Below are 11,484 nucleotides of genomic sequence, written 5' to 3'. Positions count from 1 at the left end.
TTGGCTCCGCTCCTACTCAAGCTTCAGTCAGCACTTCGGCCTTCTCCCTCTCCATTTACCAGGGTGCTCCTCGTGGACTGACTAGCCCCAGAACCCCCGCTCTATCTCACTGCAAGTCACTGGTTGGCCACAAGGTGCAACTGGCCACACGTGGCCAAGCCATGCCCAACTGCGGCATCCATTTTGTGGTAAAATGGCACACCACTGGTCACCAAGGAAGGGCAATGTTTCGTATTGGGCTGTGTGGCCTTTCCCCAAGATGTCTCACATGATGCACCACGAGTCTGCCACTAGACAAAATGCTTCTGGTGCCACAAAGTCCTGCTAAAGTCAGTGCAAGGCAACAAATAATGGCCTCTCCGACACCTCCAGGAATGCCGCCTCATCAATTAACACAGTCATGGTGACAGTCCACTATTGTGGCAAGATTGATAATGTATGAAATGAAGATGGAGCACGGTGTCCTGCTATAATTAACTGATCACTGATACATATTAGATTTTTTTTTTGCATATTTCTAAAGAAATCTACCACTGTCCCATCTCTGGTCAGCTTTACAACGAGATTGCATTACTACCTTTCGCCACTAGATGTCACTACGCGCTCGATCCGTTTCTCATGTGCCATGCTGGACGCGACCAGCAGGTGTCACTGCTTTATTAGCCGGCTGTTCAGTAGGTGCACGCCCGCAGCAGGTGACGTTGTGTTGTTTTGGGCTGCAGTTCCAGGCCGCCGTCGCTAGTGGCCGCTGTGTTTCCCGGCCGGGCCTCATTGTAAAGTGGCAGCTTCCGGCGGAAGCGGTGACTGAGCAGATCCCGGTGCCCGGAGCAGACAGAGATGCCGCTGGAGAATCTGGAAGAAGAGGGGCTGCCCAAAAACCCGGACCTGCGTATCGCCCAGCTCAAGTTTCTCCTCGGCCTGCCTGAGACCCGCGGCGATGTGCGGCTCCGTGCTGAGCTCATGGAGGCCATTACCCACAATAGTAAGTGGCCGCCGGTGTGGAGGACTGAGTCATGTGTTCTACCTACCTATCTGAATTCTATAGGACTACAAGGCCCAGCATGGCCCTGCCAGCCTACATCTAGGTGTACACATGATTTTAGGGCTATGCAATGTCCTTGATAGAAATGCACCGCCCCATGGCTCAATGAAGCAGAAATCGGACATTTTTGGATTCCATGTGATTGTCGTGTTTCAGCTACTTACAAGTTGCAACGCATCTCTATTTGTCGCGACGACGCTGCATGAATTGGCCGTGTGTCGCTTCCAAAGTCGCCGTGCGTCCCTGTCACGTTCTTATATAGCCTTCCTGCGCACACACGACCATAACGGTACCGGTTTTCTAAAGCTGCAAAAATAACCTTATAATGGTGTGCGAATGAGGGCTGGCAGGTGCGCAGGGGCGGAGTTCTGGCTGAGTGCCCAGGCTCCTTGGCGGTTTGTGCTTCTGACTCCTCCCCAGCCCTGTAATCATCTTGCGTATTCCTGCGCGTGCGCTGTTCACCCCCTGGCATGTGCACGTTGATAACCACTGAGGGCATTGGCTTCGTTTGCAACAGTGTGCATGAGCGCGAAGCCGGTCCCCCGAGTGGTTGTCGGGCCTGGCCGTGCGAGATGTCGGGAGCTGGAGAGGAGGACGTAAGATGATTAGATTGTGAGCTGCTGTAAAGCGCTGCTGAATATAGTAGTGCTATATAAATGCGTAACATAAATGTAACAAATAAATGGTTAGGAGCACAAAACGCTGAGGGGCCTGGGCACTCACAGCCAGAACGCCGCCCCTGCACACTTGCGAGCCCCCTTAATTGCACACAATTATAGCCTTGTTTTTGCAGGTTTAGAAAATCGGACTAAAACAACAAAGGTACCGTTATGGTTGTGTGTGCAGGACGGCAATACAAGCAGTGCAGAACATGAAAAGTTGGTGGACTCCCTTTAATTGCTTGACGCTCGCCATACTTGCAAGTAAGGGGACTTTCACACTAGCGTTTTTCTTTTCCGGCATTGAGTTCCGTCCTAGGGGGCTCAATACCAGAGAAGAACTGATCAGGCATATCCCCATGCATTCTGAATGGAGAGCAATCCGTTCAGGATGCATCAGGATGTCTTCAGTTCAGTCTTTTTGGCTGATCAGGCAAAAGAGAAAACCGCAGCATGCTACGGTTTTATCTCCGGCCCAAAAAAAACTGAAGACTTGCCTGAATGCCAGATCCGGCATTTTTTTTCCATAGGAATGTATTAGCGCCGGATCTGGCATTCAAAATACCGGAATGCTGGATCCCTCCTTCTGGTGGAAAAAAAATAACTGCCGGATCCGTTTTGCCGGATGACACCGGAAAGATGTATCCGGCATTTCAATGCATTTTTCTGACTGATCCTGATCAGTCTTACAAATGCCATCAGTTTGCATACGTTTTGCCGGCAACGGAAGTACTTGCCGGATCACTCTGCCGCCAGTGTGAAAGTAGCCTTATGACTGCGAACTGGTTGCGTGATTTGATATACTGTGTCACTTAAAGGGAACCTGTCACCGGTATTTTGGGTATAGAACTGAGGACATGGGTTGCTAGATGGCCGCTAGCACATCCCCAATACCCAGTCCCCATAGCTCTGTGTGCTTTTATTGTGTAAAAAAAAAAAAAAAAAAAGATTTGATACATATGCAAATTAACATAAGAGTTATATCTTACTTGTGTGACCAGAGAAGAGTCATATTTTCAAACTCTGACTCATCTCGGGTTTATTTGCATATGTATCAAATCGTTTTTTTTCCACAATAAAAGCACACACAGCTATGGGGACTGGGTATTGCGGATGTGCTAGCGGCCATCTAGAAGCCCATGTCCTCAGTTCTATACACAAAATCCCGGTGACAGGTTCCCTTTAACAGTTTTCAGACCTGCTGGATCACAAGTTGCAGGCTTCAGTGAAAGAGGATTGCAACTCACTTGTGACATGTCAGCAAATTATTATAATTTTTTTTATTTTATTTTTACGGTCCAGCGTGTGTTGCAGATCCAAATCGCACCTTAAAAAAAAAACACGCAACAGTTCACATGTGTCTTTTTTTATATATTTTTTCCTTCTGGTAAAAGGCAGGGCGGGGATGTTACCAAATAGGCTGAGCCAGCTTTCAGGTATAAAGAGGCGTTACTTGAAGCGTGTTATGGTTACATGTATCATGTGCCATTTATAATACTGGGGGCGTTTTACGTGGCAGAGAAAATATTGTTTCCTCACTGTACCAGGGCCCGCGTGCATCCTCTGCAGCCCATATAGCTTCACCCTTGTCTTCATAATACACAACCCCCATCAGGATAAATATGCAAATCTGCACCAGCGGATTCTACAGTTCACTGTTCATCCCTATTGACTATAATGGGGTCTGGCAGCGATCTGTCGCTTTTATTTCGGCCAGACAGCAGGCATGTGTGCCGCATCAGGCATGCCTGTTCACTGACCGCAAACAGACATCTTAATAAGGGCTCATTCAGACGACTTTACGCGTTTTTTTTTTTTTTTTTGTGGTCAACAAACTGCGGATCCGCAGAACACTGATACCGGCCGTGTGCGTTCCGCATTTTGCGGAAAGGCGAGCCTTATGATAGAGATCCCTATTATTGTCCGGGCAAGAATAGGACATGTTCTATCTTTTTTCTGGGGCCACGGAATGGAAGTACGGATGCGGATTGCACGCGGTGTGCTGTCCGCATCTTTTGCGGTCTGATTAAAATGAATGGGTCCAGATCCATTTCGCAAATGGATGCAGACTCAAATATACGATTGTTTGAATGGGCCCTGACCATGAGAAACTGCAACAAAGTCCATCTGAAAATTGCAGGCTTTCTTTGTGTAATAACTGGGATTTAGTTACTAAAGAAAAATACTAGAAAACCCTATGGCACATCGGCCCCCATTGACAGATGAGGTTGACCTGATTTTTCGGGGCAGTTTTAGCTACTTGATACGCATTGACGCGATTGGCTGATTCTTCTGTCGTCTCTTTTCAGACATGGCTCCCTACTACGAGGGCCTGTGCAAGCAGCTGGATTGGCAGGTAGATGCAGACCTGTTAAATAAGATGAAGAAAGCGAATGAGGAGGAAATGAAGAGGCTGGATGATGTGCTGGAGGATGCGGATAAGAACCTGGGCGAGAGCGAGATCAGAGATGCCATGATGGCGCGGGCAGAGTATCTGTGTAGGATCGGTGATAAGGTAAGCCGGTAAAGGGCACATGGCCTTCATGGAGGAGAGAGGCGGCGATGAGCGAACCTGTATTTTAAGTTCTGCGTCCAAAGTTCGGGTTATCGAAGAATCCTGTTATGGATTCCAAATTCCGTTATGGTCCGTGGTAGCAGAATCCATATCGGGATTCTTCGAGAACCCGAACTTTGGATGCAGAACTTAAAAAAAAAAAAAAAGTTTGCTCAACACTAGCGGTAATCTCTGTTCTGGACCTGCCTCTCTCTGCTGATACAGTGCAGTCATGTGTTATGTGGTCATCCATTCTTGAATAGGTACTGTTTAGTATTACACTTCTTTTAACCCCTTAAAGAACAAGGATGAAAAGGCATATCCTTGGCAGCTCTCTGTTCCCGCACCATGACACCTGTTTTTGTCAATGTGATGATGCGGGTGCCTTCAATGCATCTGTGAGCTTAGCGGCTACAGACTGGGATTGAAGAACATACTTATTGTAGCAGTTTGACCCTTTAGATGCCACGGTCAATAGTGACCATGGCATTTGATCTATAACGGAGGAATTTAGGGTTACTTCTGTTACTCGCAAAGCTCTGATGGGTTACCATTGCAGCCGGGGGCCACCAGTATCTCTTCCCCAGGCCCTGCTAGAGGTATGGTTTAATAGGTTGCCTGTCAGGGTAACACTGGCGTACTCTAAGCAATCGCCGCTGTAGAATGAGGTTGTATCTTTAAGTATTTCCTGATTTTGCCTGGGCTGCCGCCTGCCCTAATCCTCCTATCATTTTGTGTTGCAGGAAGGGGCGCTGACTGCGTTTCGGAAGACCTATGACAAAACGGTGGCACTTGGACATCGCCTAGACATCGTTTTTTACCTTCTGAGGATTGGCTTGTTTTATATGGATAATGACCTCATCACAAGGAACACAGAGAAGGCTCGAAGGTATGAGACGAGGGGTAAAAAAATGTTCTTGTGTTGCGGATGAGTATTTAGTGCATTGCTTGTGTAGCTGATGAGGATGTATTCACATGTACGTGTGGCAGCCATTTCTGTTTTGTGGACCACAAACCACGGACACTGGCTGTGTGCACCACGCAATGCGGTGTGGACCCATCGACTTCAATAGGTCTGTGGTCTGCAGAGGCCAGGACCCGGAAACACATAGAAGGTCTTCCCCGTGTTCTCCAGGTCCGTGTCTTTTGTGCCGCTATCGCCTATCTTTGGCCACATCTTGCGGACCCATTGAAACCGTATTTCCTGGACCACACTCCTCATGTGACACTGGCCTGACTCAAACACTATCGGTTGTAGTCTTTAGGAAAAAACAACTTGCATCTGCACATAGTCCCCCTGCTGGGTTATTCCTTCAGGGCACTAGTTATGGCTCATGCACACAAACGTATTTTCTTTCCGTGTCCGTTACATTTCTTTGGCGTACCGTATGTAGAACCATTCATTTCAATTTATGTTTCCATATGTCCGTTCCGCAGAAAGATAGAACATGTCCTATTATTGTCCGCATTACAGACAAGGATAGGACTGTTCTATCAGGGGCTAGCTGTTCCGTTCCGCAAAATACGGAACGTTCGCGTACATTCCGTATTTTTTGTGGACTGCAAAATGCATACGGTCGTGTCCCTTAGCCTCCGTTCACACGACCGTGTGTATTTTGCAGTCTGAAAAATGCGGATCCACAAAAAATACAGATTACGTCTGTGACATCCATGTTGCATCTTTTTTTGGCGGCTCTATTGTAACAATGCCTATCCTTGTCAGCAATATGGACAAGAATAGGACATGCTCTATTTTTTTTGAGGGGCTACGGAACGGACATACGGATGCGGACAGCACATGGTGTGTTGTCCGTGGTTTTTGCGGACCCATCAAAATGAATGGGTCCTCATTCGATCCGCAAAAAAAATCGGAGCGGACACTGAAACAAAATACGTTTGTGTGAATGTAGCCTTAAGGTGATAAGACACATTTGCAAAGATGTTATTTATCAAGATCTCTTTGCCAGAATATTCAAAGGCCCCTTTACAGTGGCGGAGAATCAGCCAGATAATCGCTAACATCTAAATGTTATGTCTTCATAGTCTCATTGAAGAAGGTGGTGACTGGGATCGGAGGAATCGGCTGAAGGTGTACCAGGGACTGTATTGTGTGGCCATTCGCGACTTCAAGCAGGCGGCTGAGCTCTTCTTGGACACGGTTTCCACGTTCACCTCATACGAGCTGATGGATTACAAGACCTTCGTAACGTACACAGTTTATGTCAGTATGATCGCCTTGGATCGACCAGACCTGAGAGAGAAGGTAAATGAAGTCTGATTATGGCTCTCAGTCAGAGAAATCAATAAGTGCTGCCATGCACCGCTTATCTCCGACACACGCATATAGAAAGCAGGTGTTTGCTCTGCAATTAAAGTGCAGTTTTATATTATAAGCACCCGTCGGTTATTAAACTTAAAGTGGCATAAGCATGACAAGAGTGAGTTATTTGAAGGAAGGCTATTTTAAAGAAATATTCAATACCTTTTTTTTTTAAAGGTTTTTGTCCCAACTGGGACATTTGACATATCAATAGGATATGCCATAAATGTTAGATAGGTGCAGGTCCCACCTCACTGCTATGGGACTAAGTCTGCTCTCTGTCTACTTTGGGGCTCCATAATTGAGATATGCTACCAATATGCCATGAATGTCCCAGATGGGACAACCCCTTTAAATACATTTCATGGCCTCTTTACTTTAAAGAGGACCCCCCCCCCCTCTCTTGACATGCCTGCTTTAATAGCGTCATGCGTTCCCCACAGTTCTGGAGCATCTATTCTTATGGCTCTATGTTGTGCCGTTCCTTTATTATTTCTACTAGAAGTTATGACTGAATTGCTAGCAGTCTGCAGTAAGGGTACAGAGGGGAGGTAACCAGTTGGGGGGGGGGGTGTACCAGCACAGTCTGAAAATGGCAGCACTGATTGGATAGTCAGTCTGTGCAGGGACACGCCCCCAACTGGTTACCTCCCCTCTGTACCCTTACTGCAGACTGCTAGCAATTCATTCATAACTTCTAGTAAAAAATAATAAAGGAATGGGACAACATAGAGCCATAAGAATAGATGCTCCATAATTATTACATGGAGAATGCATAAAGCTAATAAAAGCAGGCATGTCAGGAGAGGGGAGAGGTCCTATTTTTACTAGCCTATGCCTCCATTCAGTAAGCATAGGCCCTATAGATCATGCATGACTGAAAGGTGGGGGTCCAACCTTTGGGCTGTTCCTGGAACTCCCACAGACTTAAAGGAGTTCTACACCTTTTTTAGTACTGATCTGTCCTTTTGGATCGATCATCAGCATCTGATCGGTGGGGGTCCAGGATCCCCACCAATCGGCTGTTGAAAAGGCTGCAATGCTCGCAGGCCAGTGACGTCACAACTATTTCACTGGCCTGGGCGTAGCTCAACCCCACTTTAATCTGTTGACACACGATCATTGAGATAAGAATGCCTCTGTAAACACCTGGTCATTGGCTCCTAGAACTAGGAAAGGTTTAACCCTAACAGGTGGCTCCTTTTCATATACCCTGCTTGGGACTCTAAGAGCGGAGAGCCGCAGCTCCCAATCTGGAGTTGGTGTTCGATGTAATGGTTGCCGTATAACACTACGTGAGACTCCTGCCTCGCAGCTTTCCTGGCAGTATCTGCATCTACATAGATCCTGAGAACCAGGTCAATAGGTTTGGACTGATTTTCTCATGACACGGATTTACCTTTTATTCCAGGTCATCAAAGGTGCCGAGATCCTTGAAGTGTTGCACAGTTTGCCCACAGTCCGCCAGTATCTGTTCTCACTGTACGAGTGCCGTTATTCTGTTTTCTTCCAGTCTTTGGGTAAGAGCCAACTTCTCTTCATGTGGAAGCTCTGGGTTTTATAGCTTCCCACTTATATTCCGTATTTGAATACACTTTGGGCTCCGCTCACAACTCATTTTTCTGATGTGATCAGCGTGTGCACTTAGGAAGCTCAGACGCCCCCCTCTCCCCCCTTAAATGTTTCTGTAGCCACCTGGTGTGTAAGTGTCCCTTTTGGTGCATGCCGGGCTGATCCTCGTCAGTCTACCTGTTTTCTGCATAGAAAAGCTTAGTCCATCGAGCTTTCCTTTACAGAGAGGTGCTGATTTTGTTGAGAGTCAGTTGCTGCCTAGGCAGAGGTTTACGTTGAGGAATACGCCTGATGTATCCCTCTGATGGAAGCAAAAACTAATAGTGAACAGAACCTAAGTTCAGTAGTTTCTTACTGTCTTCTCTAACTACATTTCGTTCTCGTTTGCAGCTGCTGTGGAGCAGGAGCTGAAGAAGGACTGGCTTTTTGCGCCTCATTACAGATACTATGTCCGAGAGATGAGGATTCAGGCCTACAGCCAACTGCTGGAGTCCTACCGCTCGCTGACTGTAGGCTACATGGCTGAAGCTTTTGGGGTCGGAGTAGAATTCATAGACCAGTACGTATCGTTTCTTCTCTTTACCAGTACTTGTGGGACTAGGATGTTCAAGCAGCCTGACCTGGATTGTACATAAAATGTTCTGTTATACTTGCCTTCAGTGGATTCACAAGGCAGCTTTACATCATTATTTGGGTGCAGACCGCTGTCTACGCTGAAATTCCGCCAAAGATCCACCTGAATGGAAGGCAGAAAGGACGCCGCTGCTGGTGGGTTTTTTGACGGAATTTTGGTGCAGCTGTCCACACCAAAATTATGCTGTTAAACCTGTGTGAACGGACCCTTAGGGTGTCTCCAAAGGGGAGACCTTTTGAACACTCTAAAGCAGACAGAGTTCTGGTGCGGGATGTTTGACGCAAAGACGTATAGCATTTCCAGGGTTATCCAGGTTTGGATAAACATGGCTGCTAATGAGATGAATGAGCTGAGCTTCAATACTGCACACAACCTATGGACAGGTGTGATGCTGCCATGTTTTCTAATCTCTCCCCCCCCCACACTCCTATTTTACAGGAGTAAAAGGGCCTATGGTTTTCTTGTTTCTTCGATTTCCTAACAAAAATTACTTGCTTGTCATCTAATATGACAGCTAGAATACATCTAGTTCAGATTATGACCTATTGTCAGATTGGTACAACTATAAGGTTATTTTAGGCGTCATGGTATTGCTGCCTTCTGGGATTACCGAGCACCACCACCTGTCTGTGTCTCAATGACGACATGCTAAAGGAGTTGATAAATTTCCCCTTTAAGAACAATTCATTAATATGTACCACTTAACATAAATGGCTGTTCATTGCACCAAAGCTTGGCGTGTCGGTCCATTCCGATTCTTTTCAATGAGAGGCGCATACAAAGTTTTAGTCGCTTAACAACTTTTCGTAGCTGGAAGAGAGGACGAGAAATTCCAAACTTGACACTCTAAAGTCCACCTGCCATTTTACAGTGTGAGAAGTACGGTAATACTGTATATATTACATTGGCTGCACCTCACATGAGGCCTGATTTAACCTCTTTGTTTCTCCCATTAGGGAACTTTCCAGATTCATTGCAGCTGGGAGATTACACTGCAAGATAGACAAAGTGAATGGAATAGTGGAAACCAACAGGTAATGTATGAGGGAGGCGAACGGGCATCTTATTACAGAGCTTTTCCCACAAAGAGCATGGATGTCTTATTCACAGGATCTCTCGGAGTCCCACCGATCAGGGGGGGTCCCGTGTCCCAGCTTGAATGGGTTTTGAATGGAGTTGCTGCGGACATGCACGACTGCTGCTTATTCAGACCGGTCGGGTCCCAGCGATCAGACCAAGATAAATGTTCTTTGTAGGAAAACTCCTTTAAGTGTATTTAAATGTGTAGTAAAGTGTCCAGCCGGAACGTATTGATCATTGTCAGATTTGTTGTGCTTCATTAGTTCTGTTCCTATTATTTTGGGGAAATGGGACTTTGTGGCCTCAGTATCGAGCTGCATGTTGTACAGTGTCATTTAGTGCAGCAGTAAGAGAGGTATGGCGCCTACCTCTTATCTTTTGAACGATTAAAGGCTTAAACGAGATCAGCGGACAGAAGGGTTGTCGGCATGAGAATGTCCTTTACCTGCAGTGTGTGACATTGTGCTCTGTCTTCCAGGCCGGACAGTAAGAACTGGCAGTACCAGGAGACGATAAAGAAAGGAGACTTGTTACTGAACCGAGTCCAGAAGCTCTCCCGTGTAATTAACATGTGAAGACGCACTCTTTTAACCAGGGCGAATTAATTAAGTGCTGAAGACCTTTATGTCGTGTATAAATATCTCGCTTGCTAGTATTTCGGAAGGTGACTGATGTATACTTTAGGGTTTTTACACTTTTACGTTATGTTAACAAATTCAATACGTACAAAGGAAAAAAAAATAATAAAAAAAAGTAAACGTTAAGAACGCTGTTCTGTGGTTGTCTTAATTTTGAAGAGCACACTAACGAAAAGCGGGGTCACTGCCGCGTGCCTTTAAAGGGGGGTGATTGAGGTTTTGGAAACTTTGCATCCCTGTGCCCTGCGCTGTCCCTTGTGACATAACACATAAATGATGGGTGTATTCACATTGTGTGTTTATGACCTCGTTCACATCTCCATCAAGCAGATCTGGCGCAAATGCTGGCTGTTGGCCGGACAAAAAACAGTTGCATGCAACGTTTTTTGTCCAGCTAAAGCCCATCATTTATGCTGGAAAGCGTCCGAATCACCTCGTTATAGTCTATAGGGATTCGGTGGTGAACTAAAGAATCTGGAAATGCAGGATCTGGCAAAATCCAGCAGGCTGTTTTCTGCCAGATCTACTTGACGGAGATATGAACGAGGCCTATTCGGCGGCTTTTGCATGTGCCAAAACCTACATTTTTTTTGTTTTGTTTTTTCCCGTGGTTTGTTGCGGTTTCAGTTTTAATGGCCTACACCTGTGCTAGTTGCAGAACACCTGTGTGTGAATACATCTGAAGCTTTTAGTTGTTTTCTAGGATACAATGTGTAACCATTTAGATTGAGAGAAAGGTGCATGGCACTGGTTCAGTTCCACTCACTTAAAGAGGACCTTTCACTCGTATACAAACTAAAAACTAACTATACCTGTGGGCAGAGCGACGCCCAGGGGTCCCCCTGCACTTACTAATATGCCTGGGCGCCGCTCCGTTCGCCCGGTATAGGCTCCGGTGTCTCAGCTCCGTCTGTTGTATTGGACTGATTTTTGGTAGGAGGCGTGTCCCTTGCTGCAGTGCTGGCCAATCGCAGCACACAGCTCA

General features: G+C 46.3%; 1 protein-coding gene across 1 annotated transcript; it reads left to right on the top strand.

Moving 5' to 3' along the window:
• The first annotated feature begins 771 nt into the window (after window positions 1–771).
• PSMD6 (proteasome 26S subunit, non-ATPase 6) lies at window positions 772–10,625 on the top strand. The gene is made up of 8 exons (XM_044300894.1): window positions 772–982; window positions 4,011–4,216; window positions 4,999–5,144; window positions 6,299–6,518; window positions 7,987–8,095; window positions 8,538–8,706; window positions 9,738–9,815; window positions 10,340–10,625. Exons 1-8 carry the CDS (start codon window positions 838–840, stop codon window positions 10,434–10,436), a joined length of 1,170 nt encoding a protein of 389 aa, XP_044156829.1. The 5' UTR covers window positions 772–837; the 3' UTR covers window positions 10,437–10,625.
• Window positions 10,626–11,484: the final 859 nt, after the last annotated feature.

This window comes from Bufo gargarizans, chromosome 7 (assembly GCF_014858855.1).
Source record: "Bufo gargarizans isolate SCDJY-AF-19 chromosome 7, ASM1485885v1, whole genome shotgun sequence".
NCBI lineage: Eukaryota > Metazoa > Chordata > Amphibia > Anura > Bufonidae > Bufo > Bufo gargarizans.
Note: the sequence above shows the minus strand (reverse complement) of the source record. Positions and strands in the feature narration are given on the sequence as shown.